At 36.6% G+C, this 20,697-nt stretch overlaps 1 protein-coding gene and 1 pseudogene across 3 annotated transcripts in view; both read left to right on the top strand.

Moving 5' to 3' along the window:
• Nucleotides 1-20,697, top strand: part of TRIM9 (tripartite motif containing 9) — a 143,099-nt gene that overhangs the window by 65,186 nt on the left and 57,216 nt on the right. For all 3 annotated transcript variants that reach the window (XM_043981957.1, XM_043981956.1, XM_043981955.1), the window contains exons 3-6: nucleotides 1,396-1,518; nucleotides 9,089-9,199; nucleotides 13,226-13,379; nucleotides 18,666-18,823. In XM_043981957.1, coding sequence (XP_043837892.1) covers nucleotides 1,396-1,518; nucleotides 9,089-9,199; nucleotides 13,226-13,379; nucleotides 18,666-18,823 — 546 coding nt within the window. The remainder of the gene's footprint in view (nucleotides 1-1,395; nucleotides 1,519-9,088; nucleotides 9,200-13,225; nucleotides 13,380-18,665; nucleotides 18,824-20,697) is intronic.
• Nucleotides 4,210-6,723, top strand: LOC122741918 (annotated as a pseudogene).

The following is a 20,697-nucleotide window of genomic DNA, read 5'->3' as shown; positions in this document are numbered from 1 at the left end:
CACATTTTAGAGAAAGTATATAAGTATTGCCCTTTCACATTTCACATATGATTTTTGCATAGGTAGGAATTATTAATATGGAAAAGAAAATAGTTATATTAAATTCCTTTTATCTGTCCACTGATATTATGTACTAATAAATTAATTTAAATGTCAATAAAGATACAGATAAGGACTAAGATAAGAATTATACCTGTGATTTTATTTTTTGAGGTAATGCCCAGGTAAATAAACTCCTTCTACCAGTGCAAGTTGGTGCCTGTACAACTTAGACTTGGAGAATTTCCTTGAGCACAGAAGTTATTTGCTTAAGGTCACTTGACCAGTATGTATTAAAGGTAGGAGTTGAACATAGGCATTCCTGACTTTGAGGCCAGTTTTAAATATCAATAGAATTGCCATTTTTTACATGTCAATATACTATAATACCTAAGTTTGAAGTCTGGACTTATTGTTGCTTTCTTCTTATTTTCCCTGAATCTAAAGATAACTTGATTTCTCTTAAGGTAAAGTGGATGGAATCTTGGACTTGGAGTCAAGATTTACATTTGAATCCCACTCTTTACATTTAGTGTGTGACCATGAATAAAACAACTGAAATGCCCTCAGGCTGGGTTTCTTTATCTATAAAATGGAGGTAGTAACATCCATAGCATCTATTTCAAAGGGCACTTTTGAGTCCCAAATAAGAAAATATACATAAAGATCTTTGAAAATCTTAAAGTATTATATATCAGCTATTATTACTGTTAAGACAGCTCACTTCCTCTCAGTTTCCTGGATCTTTACTAGTCTGTGAAAAGTACCTAACCTTCCCTATTCTTATGTATATGTCAATAGATGCAGCATTTTTCCTGAGAGCATTCTATTCTTTTTCAAATCAGGATCTGCATTGTGAATCACAAATTACCTGGGGTATGATTTCATAGTGAATAAGAACTTTTGAGATTAATGCTTTTCTCCTTGCTGACATTTGGTAATACCTTAAACTAACTTCCTTTGTAGGATCCATTTCTATTTTCAACTCCCAAATAGATATATTTTTTGTTATTGGTATTAATGTCAATTAATTAGTTCAACTCAATAAACTGACTTTAGGGTAATTTTTTTTTTATCCTGACTGAAAGATCTTAAACAAAAGAATAACACTCTTTAGTAGATAGGTGTGTGTGTGTGTTGTATATATACATATCCTATATGTATTTACATATGTATATACATATATACATAGATAGATAGATGAATTATATTCAGAAGTACCCTTTCATTCCCTTCAATAAGGATTTTTACAGAGTATAAGGGGTAGAGAGCTTCATTTCTACCAGTTCCTTTAGAGTATGGATGAGATCCTAAAATCTCATGTCTGTAATACATTTGGTTTTTGTTTTTGTACAGGAGAACAGTGTTGAATTTGAAGCCTGCCTGGTGGCCCAGTGTGATGCTCTCATTGATGCTCTCAACAGAAGAAAAGCTCAGCTGCTTTCTCGAGTCAATAAGGAACATGAACACAAACTAAAGGTGAGTACTGAGCTCTGAGAAAATAAAAGAAAGAAAATGAGTTGGATCCCAGTTTCCACTGGTGGGATATTTTATGACTATTCTGAGGCAGACTTCTCCTCTGAGAGAGGAATTCAGGACACTCTCTGGTTTCCAGACATAATGAATCAGAGAAAATAAGCACATCTGTGATTTATATTCATACTGGCAAAAAGAAAAATGAACAGAAGAATTTCCTGCTTCCAAGAAAAGTTCCATACTTGGCATAAATACTGTAATTAGGTAGCTGATGATTTTGTCTCATGCTTATGTTATGGCAGAATTCATAATAGAGATAGAAAAAAAAGTATTTCCTCTATGAACTCAAATTCATCCGGAGGAAAAATAAAATTCCAACTGTTTTCACTGCTACTTCTTAAGACTATTTTCTCCAAGGTAAACCTGTAGCTTTTTAAGATACAGCTATTTCCATGGGGTATATGGGATGTTCAAGGAGGACTAGCACCTCTGGTATGAGATCTTGCCTCTGAGTTCTTTTAAGGGCTGCTCATCCACTTTGGGTGGCTATCTGCCACTCAACTCTCACCTGTGGATGCTGTAGCATGTGCAGTGCTCACACTAGGTAAACCATCTTAGCAGATGGGCTAACAACACATAGGTGAATTAGGGGGGTGTCCACCCCAATAATGTGAAGACTTCCCCCAGTGTAATGGGCAAATTTTCTTTATTGGCAGGGCAATCAGGGTTAAGTGCCTTGCTCAGGGTCACACAGCTAGTAAGTGTCAAGTGTCTAAGGCCAGACTTGAACTCAGGTCCTTCTGAATCCAAGGCTGGTGCTTTATCCACTGTGCCACCTAGCTGACCCTGAAAAATTTGTTTCAATACCCACAGGCACTATGGAGTGCTTAGAGCTTGGTCAGACATTAAAGATACCAAGGCTATTGACTACATCCCAGGCCATCACCAGTCATCTTGATTTTTGTCTTGCCATTGAATTTAGATGACTTTGGGAGAGAGAGTGGGGCTGATGACTGTGCAACTCTACTTCATTTAAATACAATTCACACACATCAAGACATTACCTTGTGTCATTGGTCCTCTTCAACAATGAAGGATATACATAAAAATATTTATAGCTGCTCTTTTTGTGGTGACAAGGAATTGGAAATTGAGGGGATGCCCATAAATTGGGAATGGCTGAACAAGTTGTGGTATATGAATGTAATGGAATACTATTGTGCTGTAAGAAATGATAAGCAGGCAGATTTCAGAGAAACCTGGAAGGACTTACATGAATGGATGCTGAGTGGGATGAATAGAACCAGGAGAACATTGTACACAGTATCGACAACATTGTGTGTTGATCAACTCTGATAGACTTGACTCTTCTCAGCAATACAGTGGTCCAATATAGGTCCAAAGGACTCATGATGGAAAACGCTCTCCAAGTCCAGAAAAAAAGAACTGTGGAAACTAGATGCAGATTGAACCAAACCATTTCTATTTTTTTTTCTTTTCTGATTCTTCTTTCACAGCATGACTAATGCAGAAATATGTTTAATGTGATTGTACTTATATAACCTATATGAGATTGCTTGCTGTCTTGGAGAGGGGAGAGGGAGGGGAAGGAGGAAGAAAAATTTGAAACTAGAAATCTTGTAAAAACAAATATTGAAAACTATCCCTACATGTAACTGGAAAATAATAAAATACCTTTATGGAAAAAACAACAACAACCATACACAAGTACATGGAGTTCCAGTCTATGCAGGGATGCTAGTTTGGATGATACTGAAGTAAAGTAAAATGATGTAATAAGTGGTAATGAGACTAGAAAGGAAGTATAAATAGGAGAGGTTACTGATACGATATGAGTGATAAGGAAGCTGAGGCAGTCAAAGATGACTCAGATTTTAAAATCATAGAATATGAGACCTGGAAGAGACCCCAGTGGCCATTTAGTCCAACCTGTATACAAAAATAATAACCATTGTAACAAACCTTTTATCCTGGGCAACTGTAAGAAACATTGACAGAAAAATGTGATAAGTTAGATTTACATAGCATAAGTTGAGCATATAGTGGGATATCTAAATGCACTTGGAAGGAAAGAAGGAGGAAACTGGAGATGCTTGATAACAGCAAGGATCAACGTAGACACTCTCTGTCTAATGATTGGAATTGGCCATTAAAGGCCTATTTTTAAGAGCAAAAAAAAAAAATGGAAATACAATATATCCATGAACTTGTCTCCTTTTATATATGACAAGGCAGTAATTTTGTCATGACAAATTTTACCCATGTGCTTCTATGCATTGTAGTTTGGTCAGTATGAGTGCTCATTTGTTTTTTTGTTTTTTGGGGGGTTTTTTTGCGGGGCAATGGGGGTTAAGTGACTTGCCCAGGGTCACACAGCTAGTAAGTGTCAAGTGTCTGAGGCCGGATTTGAACTCAGGTACTCCTGAATCCAGGGCCAGTGCTTTATCCACTGTGCCACCTAGCCGCCCCCGAGTGCTCATTTGTAATTGTAGATTGGAGGCTGTGTTGCAAAAATAGTACCAAAGAAACATCAGCCAATAATTTAGGGATGTCGCATTTATAATTGAGTAGGTCACCTAAACCTTCAAGTATTTGACTGCAGTTAAAAAATCCTGTTATGCCAATCTAAGCTCTTCCAGTGAACTGTTTTTACATTTTATCTAAGAGTGATAGATGATAGCTTCAGCAGAAATTTCAGGTAATTTCTGAGTAGAAAGAATAAAATTGCATGCTCCAAAATTTTGAAAGAAATTTGAAAGAAAGAAACTAGGTCTTCTAATAATCACAGATAGTAAGGGTATGTGACTCATTGATGAGTTCAGGAATGACAAGACTCAATGTTTTCTAAGTTACTTGTAATGTTTCTTTATAAATTAAATTTTATTTTATTTTAAAAATCAGCTTCCCTAATCCCCCTAAGAAGAAAACAAAAACAAAAACCTTTGATATAAACCTGTAGAGTCAAGTAAAACATATAACTGCATTAGTCACATTCAAAAAATTTATGTTTTAATCTGTCCTCTTGATCACCTGTCTTTCAGATGATAGATAATATGTCTCATAATGAGTCTTCAGGAATTGTGACTGGTGATTGCATTAATCAAAATTCCTTAATCTTTCAAAGTTGTTTGTTTTCACAATATTGTTATTATCATTTAAGTTACTCTTTGGATTCCCCTCACTTTATCAGTCCATGCAAATCTTCCCAGGCTGCTATGAAACTATCTCTTTCATCATTTCTTATGGCACATAATCTTATAATCATATACCATAACTCAATCAGCTAGTCCCAGTGACATGTGACACATGACAGCCATTCCTGATGACATGAAGAGATCTTCAATGTCTAATTCCTTGCCACCACAAAAAGAGCTACTATAAATATTGCCATCCATATGGGTCATTTTCTTCTTATTTGATCTCATTGGGATATACTTTATAATATTTCTTCATGATCGTCTGAAGGATAGAACAAGAATAGTTTCACTTTAGTCTAATCCCTTGTGAGCCATAGAACAGATTTCCTGGGATCCTGTGGAGTAATGAGCTCTGACTTACAAATAAAAAAATACTTAAAAAAATTATATTCCATATGCCTTATACTTTATATATCTCTTATATCTTTTATACTTTATATATCTGTTTTGTACATGGTTGTTGAGCCAATAGAATAGGAGCTTATTGAGGGTGTGGACCAAACCAAAATAAAACCCAAACTGAAAAACAAAAATGTGCTCCGCTGCAGCCAGGAACTGGAAGTGAGGACTTGTGGGCTCTCTCTGGAAGTTGTCCTGGGTGTTAGCTTCTGGAGCCCAGGTGGAGAGGACGAAGCACTGAAGTATCCTGAAGACCCAACCCCTTAACTTGACCGCTGCCTTCCCCTCTCCCTGCAGAAGACCCCTTCACTCTAAGGAAAGCTGCCATCTTCTTACCCTCCCCTGGCCTCCAATGCTCCCTGATGCATTTGATACCTTAGATTTTTAACTCCAAAAACAGCTGAAAAAGCAAGTCTTGATAGTGGAAATATAGATGGAATTTTAAACAATGCAGATGTTGCTTTAGTTGAATTTTATGCTGACTGTAGATTCAGGCAGATCCAAATAAGAATCAAATGGTGTTTGTCTGAGTAGATTATGATCAGCACTTGGAAAAAGCCCAAAGATACAGGATAAGCTAATACCTACCCTAAAGTTGTTCTGGAATGGTATGATGATGAAGAGAGAATACAAGGACAGCTAGGTGGTGCAGTAGATAGAGCACCAGTCCTGGATTCAGGGAGACCTGAGTTCAAATCTGGCCTCAGACACTTAACACTTACTAGCTGTGTCACCCTAGGCAAGTCACTTAACCCCAATTACCTCACCAAAAAGAGAGAGAGAGAGAGAGAGAATACAAGGGTCAGAGATCAGTGACAGCAAGAGTGGATTACATCAAGCAATAAAAAAGTGACCCTGTTCAAGGAGTTCATAACTTGGAAGGAATCAAGTTTCTTGATTGTACTAAAAGAACAATCATTGGATATTGACCAAAAGGATTCAGAAAACTACAGAACCTTTGAAAGAGTAGCAAGTATTTTACGTCTTCTTTGCTGTATTTGGGTCTGTTTCAAAACCAGAAAGATTTAGTGGAGACAACATAATCTACAAGCCAGCAGGGGAACATGCTCCAGATATGGTTTACCCAGGACCTCTAACAAATTTTGATTTGGCTTATGCTTGGACTCAAGATAAATGTGTTCCTCTTGTTTGGGAAATAACATTTGAATTGACAGAAGGACTTGACAGAATTGACAGGAGGAATTGACAGAAGGACTACCTTTTCTCCTACTTTTCCATGTGAAAGAAGATACAATGAATGAGTTTAGATGTATTCCAAATGAAGTAGCCCAGTAGTTAATAAGTGAAAAGGGTACATTAACTTTTTACACGGTGATTGTGGTTCATTTAGACAGCCACTTCTGCGTAGACAGAAAACACCAGCTGGTTGCCACTGACAACTTCAGGCACATATATTTCTTTCTAGGCTTAAAGGATTTATCTATTCCAAACAAGCTTAAGCAGTTTGTATTAGACTTGCATTCTGGGATAATTACACAGAACATTCCATCATGGTCCTTATCCCACTGATGTTGTCCCTGGACAGTACATTCAATGTGTAGCAAGCAGTCCATCAGGAGAGGATCTGTAGTGATTAGCAGTGTGCCTATATGCACTTAAAGGCTGACTAGTTTGCCAAGAGTTGAAGAATAGCTGACTTTGTGAGGTCTTCATTGATTTCAGGCTTCCATTTTCTGGTTTATCATCCAGTATTTCTTTCTTTCTCTTTTTTTTTGACTAAGCAACATTATGTTGTAAGCAATCAAATATAGTATATACATGTGCAGCTATGTAAAACATTACCATATTAATTATTTTGTATAAGAAAACTTGAAAAAAAGGAAAGAAATGAAAGAAAGTGAAAAAATAGTGTGCTTCAGTCTGTGTTTAATCAGTATCAGTTCTTCTTTGGAGGTGGATAGTATGCTTCATTATTCATCCTTTGGGATTGTCTTGATGATGCAGTATTTCAATATTTAATTCCCAAAAAGACTGTTAGAAGTTAATAGGAACAGTGATTGGATACTTTACAAAAAATAAAGGTACATAAAAATACATGTAAAATGCTATTTATTTTCAATCGGAGTCCTAAAACTCCACAATGTAGATGTCAGAGTGAGAATTTACTGCAGAAAAGTCTAGAAAATGCTTCTAGAAGAACAATCTAAAGCCATTAATTTAAAGTGAAATACAAAAATTTTATCATGTGACTTTGTGATTGATAAAGAAGCCTGGGAAATCTCTAATCCACCACTGGTCCAGCAGCATATAGTCATCATTCAGGGCAGCTACAAGGTGCAGTAGATAGAGCAGGTCCTGGAGTCAGGAGAACCTGAGTTCAAATCTCACCTCAGACACTTATTAGCTGTGTGACCCTGGGAAAGTCACAACATCCAACAGCCTTAAAACATCCTGGACTATCATCACCCTTAGCTGTTTTCCATTTGTTTCTGGTGTCTAGTTAGAGATTATTTGCTAAATTACTATAAATAACAAGATAACTTAGTTGACTCTGAACTGTTCTGAAACCAGAATCTTACCAGGCAGAAACAGAGAACAACCAAGGATAAAGTAGAAACCCTATCTTTATTTTTACTGTGTCCATCCCAGTACTTCCTAGTTCACCAACTCATTCTTCTTGTCAGTCTCCAGAGACTGCTCCTCTACTCCCTTGATTTGTTTAAAGCAGAATCATACCTACTGTTTCTCTTTCTCTTAATAAAACAAATTAAAATTTTATATTATTTTATTGATGTCTTTTTTTAAACAGCATATTCATTTCCAAATATCCCTTCCTGCTCCCATGCCCAACAAGGCATATCTTATAACAAGGCTTTAAATAACAAGAAAATGGGGCAGCTAGGTGGCACAGTGGATAAAGCACTAGCCCTGGATTCAGGATGACCTGAGTTCAAATCCGGCTTCTGACCCTTGACACTTACTAGCTGTGTGACCCTGGGCAAGTCAATTAACCCTCATTGCCCCCCACAAAAAACAAACAAACAAAAAACACCAAGAAAATAAGTTCAGCAAAAATTAACCAGCGTCAATTGCATCTGACAACATAGGCAATATAGTTGAAATATATTGACATATATGTATATAGAGAGAAAATAATATATAAATATATTGACAATATAGGAAACTATAGTTTCTTCCTAGCCCAATCTTCCAACTGGAATGTGAAGAACCTTCAATACAAAGAAGAGTAACTCTCCCTTTGAGTTCAGACCTCCCATTTTTATTGTGCCTGTCCTTTGAGGGTAGCAGTATAAAGGTTAAATTCAATTCTCTCTATTCTTTTATCTCTGTTTTCTCAGTTTCTTCCCCAAAATCACTATTAACAGTTTCTCCAGAATAACAATTCAACTCCCTCTCTTCACAGACTACCCAAGAAAGGACATTAAGTTGTCACTGTTCCAAATTCTAAAGTTTTGTATTAGCAATAACAGTGTAAGTAATAGCAATGACAATTTCTGGCTACTGAAACTAATATTACATATTATTGCAGTTCCTGCTTTTTTATTCTGATTAATTAACAATAATTGAAAAAGCAATAGATATATAATACTTTATATAGGTAGAAATAGAATCAACAAATATTATTATTTTTTTTTCTAATCCATAAGTGTTAGAGGATTGTACTGAAACTAAGGAGTGTGTGTAGGGATGGTGAGCGGACCATTACGCACTGATAAATTGAGTTCCCTGACTACTTCCTCTTAGCTGAGGTCTAATTGAATCATTTTCCATGGAGCAGAGGACATGTCTTGGTCCCTTTCAGTGTACTTTTCCTTGATAAATGAAATGGGTGGCCGGAGACTCAATGGGGACTATGAAAGTGACAATTAACCACTAAGCCAGAATTATTGAGAGGGGAAATGTAGAAGTCCTTATACTTCGGTGATGATTCTGCTATAGTTTTAACTATTTTGTAACATTAACTTGTCTTATAGGTTGTACGAGATCAGATATCTCATTGCACAGTGAAATTGCGGCAGACTACTGGCCTCATGGAATACTGCCTGGAGGTTATCAAAGAAAATGATCCAAGTGGCTTTTTGCAGGTGAGTGTGTACTTCTTTGGTTTTTAAATTCCGAGTATTGCACAAGACTGAGTCTAGGAATCCAAGGTCAGAAATATATAGCATAACCCACCTTAACACAATTCCGTTTTGTAATTTTCCTGCCATGAAATTGCCCAGCATCCAGAAAATCATTCCCAGATGCTATTAATCATAAAGAATATTGTATGGGATAGTACTTGCTGAGTATTGTTGAAAAAATAAAGGAAAAAACCTCATAAGCTCATCATTCGTTAAAATTTACAGCCTTTTGGAATCATAGTATTTTAGAAATTGTAAGGGCTTTAGAGGTCATCTAGTCTAACCCTTTCATTTTAGACATGAGGGAACTGAGGTGGCAGTAAAAGAATTGAGTTCTAGCTCACAAGAAGAGGCAGGTTTCTTCTTTTCTTTTCTTTTCTTTTTTTTTTTTTTTTAGTGAGGCAATTGGGGTTAAGTGACTTGCCCAGGGTCACACAGCTAGTAAGTGTCAAATGTCTGAGACCGGATTTGAACTCAGGTACTCCTGACTCCAGGGCCGGTGCTCTATCCACTGCGCCACCTAGCTGCCCCTAGAGGTAGGTTTCTTTTTTGGAAATTTGGAGCCTTTTATATCAATCAATGCATCTAGCTAGAATGGTTTCATCAATGGAAAAAATCCAAATAACTGTACATTAATGTACTTTATCAGTGGCAACTTTCTGGCCAATCAATATGTACTTGGTGGCTTCAGAAGTAATAATAGAAAAACTATTAGAGAAATAATATAATGGAAAGAGTGTTGGGAATAAGAAATAGGCTTCAGGTCCCAGTTCCTAGCTATGTAACCCTTGGGAAGTTATTTAATTCCAATTTCCTATTTATTTGTTTGCTTGGTTTTGTTGTTTTGTTTTGGTTTTGTTTTTGTTTTTGCAGAGCAATGAGGGTTAAGTGACTATCCCAGGGTCACACAGCTAGTAAGTGTGAAGTGTCTGAAGCTGGATTTGAACTCAGGTCCTCCTGAATCCAGAACTGGTGCTTTATCCACTGTCCCACATAGCTGCCCCCCCATTTCCTAATTAGAGGCAGCTGGGTTGCTCAGTGGAAAAAGCAATGGGCTTAGAGTTGGGGAGACCTGAGTTCAAATATAGCCTTGGACATTAACTAGTTTTCTGACCTTGATCAGGTCACTTGACCTCTGTTTGCCATAATTTCCTCCTGTCAAATGGGGACAGTAAGAGCAACTATCCTCACATTTATTGTGAAGATCAAATGAGATAATATTTATAAAGTCCTTAGCACAGCATCAGGCACATAATAGGCACTGTATAAATGCTTGTTCCCTTTCCTTATTTTGATGTCTCACTTTCCTCATTTATAAAAAGAGAACAATGACTAATATTTGTGCTATCAGAGTTGTGAGGAAAATAAAGTAGTTGTCATTATTAACAATTCACATTTACATAGTGTTATTACATTTTCCAAAACCCCTCACTTAATCAATGAACAAACATTTATTAAATATTTGCTAGCACTGTGCTAGGCACTGGAGATAACAGAGATAAAAATTAAATCATTTCTTGCCTCAAGGAGTTTACATTGAGATGGAGGAGACCTGCTGTATATAAAGGGATATACAAGATCCACACTAAGCAAACACAAAGTAACCATGGAAAGGTGCTAGCATCTGAGGGTACTTTGACATATCTGCGATAGAAAGTAGAGCTCGAGAAGAGTTTTGAAGGAAACCAACAATTCTGAACCTATGTAAAGTTATGGGGGACAAGCAATGCAAAGTCAGAGATCCAAGAAATAGAGTGTCATGTGTGAAGAAGAACATATGCAAACAAATAAGAAAAAATATATCTAATATGTATATATACAGATGTATGGTAAATGCAAGGTAATTGACAATAACACCAGCAAACTGGGCATCAGTAAAGGCCTCAAGGTAGCATTTGAGTTGAACTTTGAAGGAATCTTTAGATTTAGAAGTGAAAGTGAAGAAGTGCAGTAGAAGAATAGTACACATATGGATAATAATGCACAATAATACATAAGTGCATAAGAGAAGAGCACAATACTATGAGAGGTCTGAAGGGGAAGAACACTGCTGATTATGTCAGTCTATATGTCTTTGTCTCTGTATGCCCAAGAAGCTGGCTTCAAATCTATGTATTTTTTTTTCTTTTTTTGCGGGGTGATGAGGGTTAAGTAACTTGCCCAGAGTCACACAGCTAGTAAGTGTCAAGTGTCTGATGCCAGATTTGAACTTGTCCTCCTCAATTCAGGGCTAGTGCTTTATCCCCTGCGCCACCTAACTGCCCCCGGATCTAGGTATTTCTATAGAAGAATGGAGGAATAGGAATAGAACTTCTCTCTTCTCAATGTCCTTTATCCTCCCAAGGAAATTCCCCTGGTTATTAGAGCTTCTTCCAATCCTTCCAAAATTGTTTCTTCCCTTATCACAATCTTCTTGAAATGTATTATTATTACTATTCTACAGATGAGTAAAATGACACTCAGGGAAATTAAGTGACTTCCCTGGTCAATTGACTATCAGGTATCCCAGAGTTGAGTCTTAAAACATTAAATTTATTGTTCTTCCCACTAGGCCAGTATGAATCATACCTTGATAGTTTATTGTTCCCTACCTGAATATACTTTGATTTTTTTTCTGTTCATCAAGACCAAATTTTAATGAAATATTATCTTTTAAAATTCCACTTAAAGGGCCAGTGCCTTTTGGTTAAGTATGGCATTTTCAAATAAAAATACTAAATTAAGAAACAAAGAAGCAATAGAAAGAAAATGACTATAATATATAGGAAAAAGGAAAGCTCCATGCTGAATACACAAAAGAGAAAGCATATATTAAGACCTTCACTGTGTTCCAAGAACCAGGCTAATTTCTGTAGATGCAAATATCAAAACAGAAGACTGTATCTTCAGCACTTAGCAAAATATCTAGCAAATAGTAAGCATTTACCAATTGCATGTTGAATAACTAACTTTCCCTACATTCATCATTCAAAAAAATACTACATACATATGGAAGTATTGGTCAGGGAGGGATATTTTGATTTAGAAAGGTAAAGGAATGATGAGTGGAACTAAATGATTTGAATCATGGGCCTATGGCATGACATGATAGCAAGGTACTTGGTAAGAAGATAGCCAAAAAGAGAAATGAAACATGCATAAAGCAAGGTCTAGATGTAGTGGGTGATGGGAGGCAAATACCAATCAGGACAATGGGGGCCCAGGGAAGAATTCAAAGGAATTAAGTCTTCTAGTGTTTGGTTTCTGGTCTATTAAATAATAATCACTTTGGTTTTTTCCCTTTTGTTCTGATTCCTCTTTTACAACATGACTAATATGGAAATATGTATAACATGATTTTATATATGTGTGTATATACACACACACACATACACATATTCAGATTACTGCCATCTTGTGGAGAGGGGAGGGAAGGAAGGGAGAAAAATTTGGAATTCGAAATCTTACAAAAATTAATGTTGAAAATAATCTTTACATGTAATTGGAAAATAAAATACTACCAAGGAAAAAATAATCACTTCACAGACTTTGTCTTTAATATGTTAGAAATTATTTTTTGTTGAATATAATTAATTTAGTATCTCTTGTCATTTTCTGACACCCCTCATTTTATTATTCTAAAGAGAAGTTCAATGTCATTTCTTAATATAAGATGGAGACTAGCTGATCAGTCACATAGGGTGGGTTGCACATTCCCTGTTGCAGTAGCATTGATTCTATTCAGACAGTAAAATCAGAAAGAATTGCATAATCCAGTAACTAGTGCTATAGCATATACATCATTTATATCAATAAAATGAGTTTACACTAACCTTGCCTGCAATTGTGTAAATTTAGCTCTAAATATAGGGACATTTGGAAATGTGTCAAGAAAAGTTTAGGGTTGGGTAAAGTCCATTTCAGTGGCCTCTTAGTTTTTTCAGGGTAAGGAAATTATTCTATTTCCTAATGTGGCATGTAATCTCACACAATTTTTAATGTGATTAGATTTCTGACGCACTCATTAGAAGAGTACACTTGACTGAGGATCAATGGGGAAAAGGGACTCTTACGCCAAGGATGACAACAGACTTTGATTTGAATCTAGACAACACACCTCTGCTACAATCCATCCACCAACTCGACTTTGTACAAATGAAAGGTAGGTATACCCAAATAAGTCAAAAAAGTTATCTTATGTGAGTATTGTTGCTTATAAATAGTGTTGAAGTCCAGAACCCCAAAGACAAGTAATTGATGGGAACATAAACATATTGATTAACTACTTCATATACAACCTCATAAGAGGATTTCTATAGTGTCTGCTTGTGTCATGTAATGAAGTTGTGCAGTTTTAAATGTTTAATCTGGCCTTCTGGTACTCAGATAGCTACTGTATGTGACATTTTCCTCCTAACCTCTAACATGGTTTTTGGATTATTTTGTTTGATGGCTGATAGCTCATTGCAATACAGTATTGCATGACAGGAAACCTCCATAACCTAATTATCTTTTGTTTTTTTTTTTATTGAAAAGACTAAAACTTGAACTCAGCAATAGAGTTGCATAGTCATTAATGGAGAGAAATTTAGAAAATTGTCTTTGGGCAGTTAGTACGGATGTTTCAGAGAAATGTAGCTCCAGGGTATGTTTGGCAAGGCATTTTAACAGCTTCTTTGAAAAAATGGAAGGAAAAAATATAGCCTAAATAGAAGGTAAATTGACACATAATTAACTTTGGGGGGAGGAGATATTTGAAACAAGTCAGTAGTTTCCAAATTTTATTATGACATCTCCCTTTTCTGTCCCCATCCCCCAACGTCATTAACCTCCAGTTACTTTTCACAGAACAATCAATATAGATTTTTTTCCCTAGGTTATATTTTATTTGAGTAAGAGAAAACCAGCATATTTTGTGGTAATATGGAATGATTTGAACTCTGCAATTTTGCGAAGAACCTTCTTTCTTGGATTATTTCTTATAAAATTGATTACTTTTTCAACAACTTGAAAAACTAAATAAAGCTCTTCACCAATATTTCTAAATAAAAGTGATTGTGAAGCATTCAATGTGTTCAAATTACATAAAGGGACACGTTTTAAAGTAGTGATTGTGAACTATCAGTTTATTCTAATGCTAATTAAAATGTCATTAGATAGACCAACAAAATTTTCCTACATTACATAATTTTTATTTTTAAAAATCCACCAATTATAATAAAAATGTATCTTTATGTGGCATTGTTATCAATAGGTTTACTAAGTATTAAATCTTCCCTAACAATTTTAACAGAGAGTAGGATATAATCAAATGAGCCCCGTTAACTATATCAGTTCTTTTATCCACTTGAAATACAAAAGAGGAAGATGTCAGTTTCTCAGTAAATCAATTACGAAGGTCTTCGGACATATGAACAATTCTCCTTCTTGTTTCAATGTTTGTAAATGGAACCATTTAAGCCATTTTGCTTGCCAACCATTGTTTCAATCATAATCAAGAGCTACAAGTAGCACTGATATTTTTATCTATTAAATGAGGCTTGGGGGCCTAGTAATTCTATAAGCAATGCTAGCTATAAAAATTGTTTCCCAACATTCTGGCTTTCCCTCTAATCTTGGTTGTTGGTTTTGTTTATGCAATACCTTTTTTTAATGTAATGTACTAATTATTATTTCTTAATGGTGAAAGGACCCCAAGCTCTATATCCATGACAGCTTCCTTCCCACCAAATACCAGTTGCACAATGAATACACACATAGCAAATAGCAAAGAAACCAATTTACCCAAGTTGTTAGCAAACAGAAATCAGAGAAAGTATATGTATGAGAATAGAAAGCAGACAATACAGAGTGAAGGAGTTCTCCAATTAGGAGTAAGATATCTTAGCTCAACCAAGAGAGTCCTAGATCTCACCCCATGGGAAATTCTCCAAAGTGTCTAGTATAGACAGTAGAAGGTTTTAAAAAATTATGGAGACAGCTAGTTCCTCTCATATTGATTTTTTTTTTTTTTGGTGAGGCAATTGGGGTTAAGTGACTTGCCCAGGGTCACACAGCTAGTAAGTGTCAAGTGTTCTCCTTACTCCAGGGCCAGTGCTCTATCCACTGCACCACCTAGCTGCCTTTTTGCCAGAGTCTTTTATCCCTTCAGCAACAGGAAATGGAATTGGTATCATCCATCTTCTCTCCTGAGGCTGGAAGCCAGAGGAACCCGAAGAAATTGCAGAGCCTTAGGAGCTCTCCTTTCTCTTGCTCTTGCCAAATCCAACCCACCTCTCACACAGACACAGGGTACTGGTCTCCACCAATGAGGAAAGAATATCAAATATTTGGGCTTTAGGGCTTGGGTAACATTCATAATCAAAATTGTCTATTTTACTCTTCCATGATCCGCTTATCCCTTATTTGGACATGAACTTTCCCCCATCCATAGATCTAAAAATTAATTCCTTTATTGCTCCTCTATTTCTTTATGAGATCATCCTTTATGCATAAGTCATGTATCCATTTTGACTTTCATTTGGTATGTGCTATGAGATTTTTGTCTTTCCGCAATTCTCTAATATGTTTATTTATCTTCTTTAATTGGTAAGGTAAATTTGAGTGCTTTAAAATTATTCATTTTGGGGCAGCTAGGTGGCGCAGTGGATAGAGCACTGGTCCTGGATTCAGGAGTACCTGAGTTCAAATCCGGCCTCAGACACTTAACACTTACTAGCTGTGTGACCCTGGGCAAGTCACTTAACCCCAATTGCCTCACTAAAAAAAAAAAAAAAATTAAAAAAAAATTATTCATTTTGGATAATTTGTAAAACTATTGCATCCCTCCTTATTATATTTGTAGTCTAAGTTTTAAGGATCCTTATCCATCTCCAACTGCCACTAATAAGTTGTGTGGCCAGAAATACCTCTCCGTAGAGGTTCTAGAAGTGCCATTGAGAAACTAGATTGTCATCAGCTGGAGCACTGACTGGTGCACTTCCCCCAAAGAATATCTATTGAAAATCAGTTTAGTCAAATGTTTTAAGTAGCTCTTAAAGAGGTAGCACAGTGGATAGAGCACTGAACCTTGTATCAGCAATAACTAAGTTCAAACAAGGCTTAAGGCAATTACTAGCTATGTGACACTGGGCAAGTCATTTACTTTCTGTATGCATCAGTTTCTTCATCTGAAAATGGGATAAAAAAGAAAAAAACACCTACATCCCAGGGTAATTTTAACAATAAAATAACAATACTTGTTAGAGTACTTTGCAAACTTTAGAGTGCTGTACAAATGCTAGCTGTTGTCATTGACATTCCTGAGAAGTACAGCAAAAAGAAAAAAAAAAGTTAGTACAAAACACTCCACATCCCAACTCCAGGCATTTTCATTGGCTGTCCTCTGTGCCTGTAATACTTTCCCTTCTCATCTTTCTTCTAGTTTCCTTGGCCTCCTTTAAGACTCAACTAAAATCCCATCTTCTACAGGAAGCCTTCCCAACCCCTCTTAATTCTAGTGCCTTCCTCCTGTTGATTATTTTCTATTTATCCTGTTACTTATCTTGTTTGCATAGAACTGATTGCATGTTATCTTTGAGCTCCTGGGAAGGCAGATCCTGTCTTTTGCCTTTTTTTTTTATATCCAGTGTTTAGCAAAGTCCCTGGCACATAATAGGCCCTTAATAAATGTTTATTGACTAACTGATTGACACACTCTCTCACAAATAGACTCAAGTTTAGAGATCACATGTGGCAGAAATAACTTAGAGTTCTTATTTGCTGGAAATTTTTTTCTTCTATGCTTGGACTGTTCAAAAATTTCCCCTTATGGGTGGCAAATCTGCATTCATCCTTTCTTAGCTCCCCAAGCACACACTGTCATCAGCCTCTGCCATGTTGGAGTGAGGAGAGTGTCAAGATAGGGACTATGGACAATGCTAGAAAACTGATGGGAAGTCCAAAATTCTCCAGACCCTTCAAAGCTCACATGAAATCCTTCTCCAATCAAAATATGGTGGGAAGGGAAGAGAAGAAGCCAAAGTCAAACTGTCTTTCCTAAGCTCTGACCTTTCCCACCCCACCCATGTTGGTTTCTTCTTAGTTTTAGCTAAAAAGTCAAGCTTATTCCATTCATTCTTAATTTCCATATTTATTTGTGAAAATTTATTGACAACCCATTAGGTATGGCCAAATTTCTTCATCATATCCCTATATGATTGTTCTGCAAAGTCCTACTTGAAGGAATTTTTAAAACTTAGTCTAAAGTCTATGATTGATTCTTTAAGTATCTTATCACTTACTTTAAGTGGGGTGTGGCTTATTTTTTACTTTTAAAGTTGAGGTCTGCTCCTAGGGGCACAGGGGCCACTGTTGCAAGGTTCCTTGTGCTGGTGGATAGGGGCCTGGTCACTGGTTTTCTGCTCTGAGGTCTCTGTGGCTTTCAGATTTCTCACCACCTGTTCCTTGTGCTGGGATGGCTTGGCCTAGTTGCACCTGTCCTGTGGGTGGTTTACTATCTGGCTGTTTGCCCTCTCAGCAGGGGCTGGTGCATCTCCCAACTGGCCTGCTGCACCACCAGCCTTTCCTGAAGTCTTCTAAATAATCTCAAGTTGGAAAATTGTGTCTCTGTGTTTTTGTGGATTCTTTAGTTTCAGAATCTGTTTAGAGACTTGATTTAATGTTGTTTTGAGGGAAGCTCAGGAGAGCTCAGGCAACTTCCTGGTTTCTCTTCACCATCCAGGTACTGCCTTACTTGCATTGTTTTAAGGTCATGGGAACCCCATGTTTGCTTAGCCTATTTCTAAAAGATTATTTTAGCTCTTAAAATTGAATTTTTCTATAGTTTGAAATGATGCAAGAAATAGGCCCCCAAGGAATAAGCATCACAAGATCCAGAGACACTTTGTGGCAAATTTTCCAATTGACCCTGATGCCAGGTTGCTCCAAGATGAAGAGCAATGTACCTTACCTATCCCAAGACTAATTACTATACTTGAGAAATTGGTACAGATTCTGCCAACATACAAATGGGTTGTTCCAATGGTTTGTAAATTAGTTGTTTAAAATTTATAATTTCTTTTTCCAAAAGTACTAAAAGTGCTGTTTTAATACATTATGCATTAAATAGGCTTTTGTGAGTTAGCCCTGAGATTGGGGAGCAATGGTGATTTTATTTTGTATTGTTTTTATTAATGGGGAATGCAGTGTGAACAAATAGTTCTCCTGCAATATTTTAGTTTTAACAGCCAGCAAGCCATCCTGAACATGTTTAAAAGAGATCATAGTGACAGGAGGGACATTCTCATCATTCTGGGTCAATTTGCTGTTGTCCCTGGCATAGATCAATAGTTTCTTTTAAGTTGCTATAGAGTATTCAACTGTTTGCTGATATGTTTGCACTTATGTTAAAAAATGCAAATGTCCCTTGACAATTAAAAAAGCCAGGGTTCCATTCATTTGTGTTTAGCTTCCTCTCCGGTGCCAGCAGCCCCCCTTCTACAGTTGGAAGATTGTTGTACACACAACAACAGTGCTACATTGTCATGGAAACAGCCACCTTTGTCAACAGTGATGGCAGAAGGATACATTCTGGAACTGGATGATGGAAATGGTGGTCAGTTCAGAGTGAGTAAGAGAATCTACTTTGATTATTTCTTAATTGCGTCTTATAAATGAGGGCAGCCATAGCTTTTGAAAATGATAGGTTTTGAAAATCACTGGGCAATTATGGGGCAACATGGATTGGTGCTAAGAGCACTGGTCCTGGAATCAAGAAATCTGGATTTAGATCATGTGGCATTTTCCAGTATATGGCCCTAGGCCAATCACTTGACTTCTCTGAACATTTAGCTTCTCTTTAATAAATGAGCATTAGAATAATTGCACTGTATTCTTCAGAGGTTTTTGAAAGGCAAACAATTTGTAAACCTTAAATAAAATGTGAATTTCTATTTTCTTCTTTTATGTACTAATCAAGGTTAAAGCCCAATGATCACTACTATTCTCATGGGGATTTTGATGGATTATCTAGATTATGCATTTGCCCCCTCTCATTTTCTCTGTTTCTCTACATCTTGAGCATCACTTTAAACTCAACATGTTTAAGTTGGAAATTATCATCCTTGCCCTATCCTTCAATTCTTTCTAACTTCTTACTTTCTGTCAATTATTATTCCATTAAAAGTCAGAAACACAGAAGTATCTTCAAGTCCTTCTCCCAAACCTGTAAATCCAGTTACCAAGTGCTAACTTTTCTCTTATACAATGTCCCTTGCATCCTTTATCATCTCATGAAAAATAGCTGTAATCTTTTCCTAATTGGTCTCCCTATGTCTAGTCTTCTGTAATCTATCCCACATACCACACCTTTTTTTGCCACACAATTTTATTAATAAAACACAAATTTTATCATGCCACTTTTCTACTTAATTTTTCAATATTTTCCCATCAACATCTTCCACAACTCCTATATTATAAAATAAAATAAACATTAGGCAGCATTCAACTCTGTGTCAGATACTATGCTAAGTCCTAGAGGTATAAACAAGACCAAGAAAGACAGTGGCTGCCCTCAAGGAATTTACAATCTAAGCTTAAGTGGAGGACAATACACAAAAGGAAGCTGAAGGAAATGATTCCTCAGTATATCCTGTGAGGGGAGGGAAGGTGAAGAGCATGATGAAAATGATGATGGAATCAAAACCAGGCAGGTAAATGAAGAGATGGCTGGGATTTTGAGTTCTTTATAAAGGAAGACTATGGAAGTAGGTTTTTGCTGTGTCTTCCATAAGAGAGACAGAAGCAACTCAGGATACTGATTAGATGTGGAAAGCAAAGCTAAAATAATGTCCATGCTGATAAGTTTCCCCTAGTGATGAGCTTATTCTGGGTGGAGCATGATGAAAATGATAGTAGAGTCAAAACCCAGCAGAACAGCTGGTGGCAAGTGAAGAGATGGCTGGGATTTTGAGCTCTCTTTAAAAGAATATGATAGAATATTTTTTTTGTTCCTGCCTCTGAGTCTTCTGTTTTAATGAGACAGCTAGGTGGCACAGAGATAAAATAGAGCAGGATAATTCATTGGGCCTGGAGTCAGGAAGACCTGGCCTCAGGTGCTTACTAGCTATGTGATCCTCGTCAAGTGATTCTATTTGCTTCTATTTCCTCAATTGCAAAATGAGGAGCATAACAGTATCTATCTCCAAGCACTGTTTTGAGGATCAAATAAATTAATATTTGTAAAAGCCCTAGTATAGTGCTTAGCACTATACATAGCAGGTGCTTAATAAGTGCTTATTCTTTACCCCCTTCCTTATCAAACTGACCCATTCAAGCTCCCCATTTACATTTTGTTTCTTCCAATCTCCATCTGTTTGCTCACACTTTCTCCCCACCTGGAACACTGCTCTCATTATTTATTCTGGCTACAGTTGGGTGTGGGTGGAGTATACTCTCCCAGATCCTAATTCTAGACTTTTGTCAACTGGGTTCAATCCTGG

The sequence above is a fragment of the Dromiciops gliroides genome, chromosome 2, assembly GCF_019393635.1.
Source record: "Dromiciops gliroides isolate mDroGli1 chromosome 2, mDroGli1.pri, whole genome shotgun sequence".
In the NCBI taxonomy this organism is placed as follows: Eukaryota; Metazoa; Chordata; class Mammalia; order Microbiotheria; family Microbiotheriidae; genus Dromiciops; species Dromiciops gliroides.
This window is presented reverse-complemented; position numbering and strand designations above follow the sequence as displayed.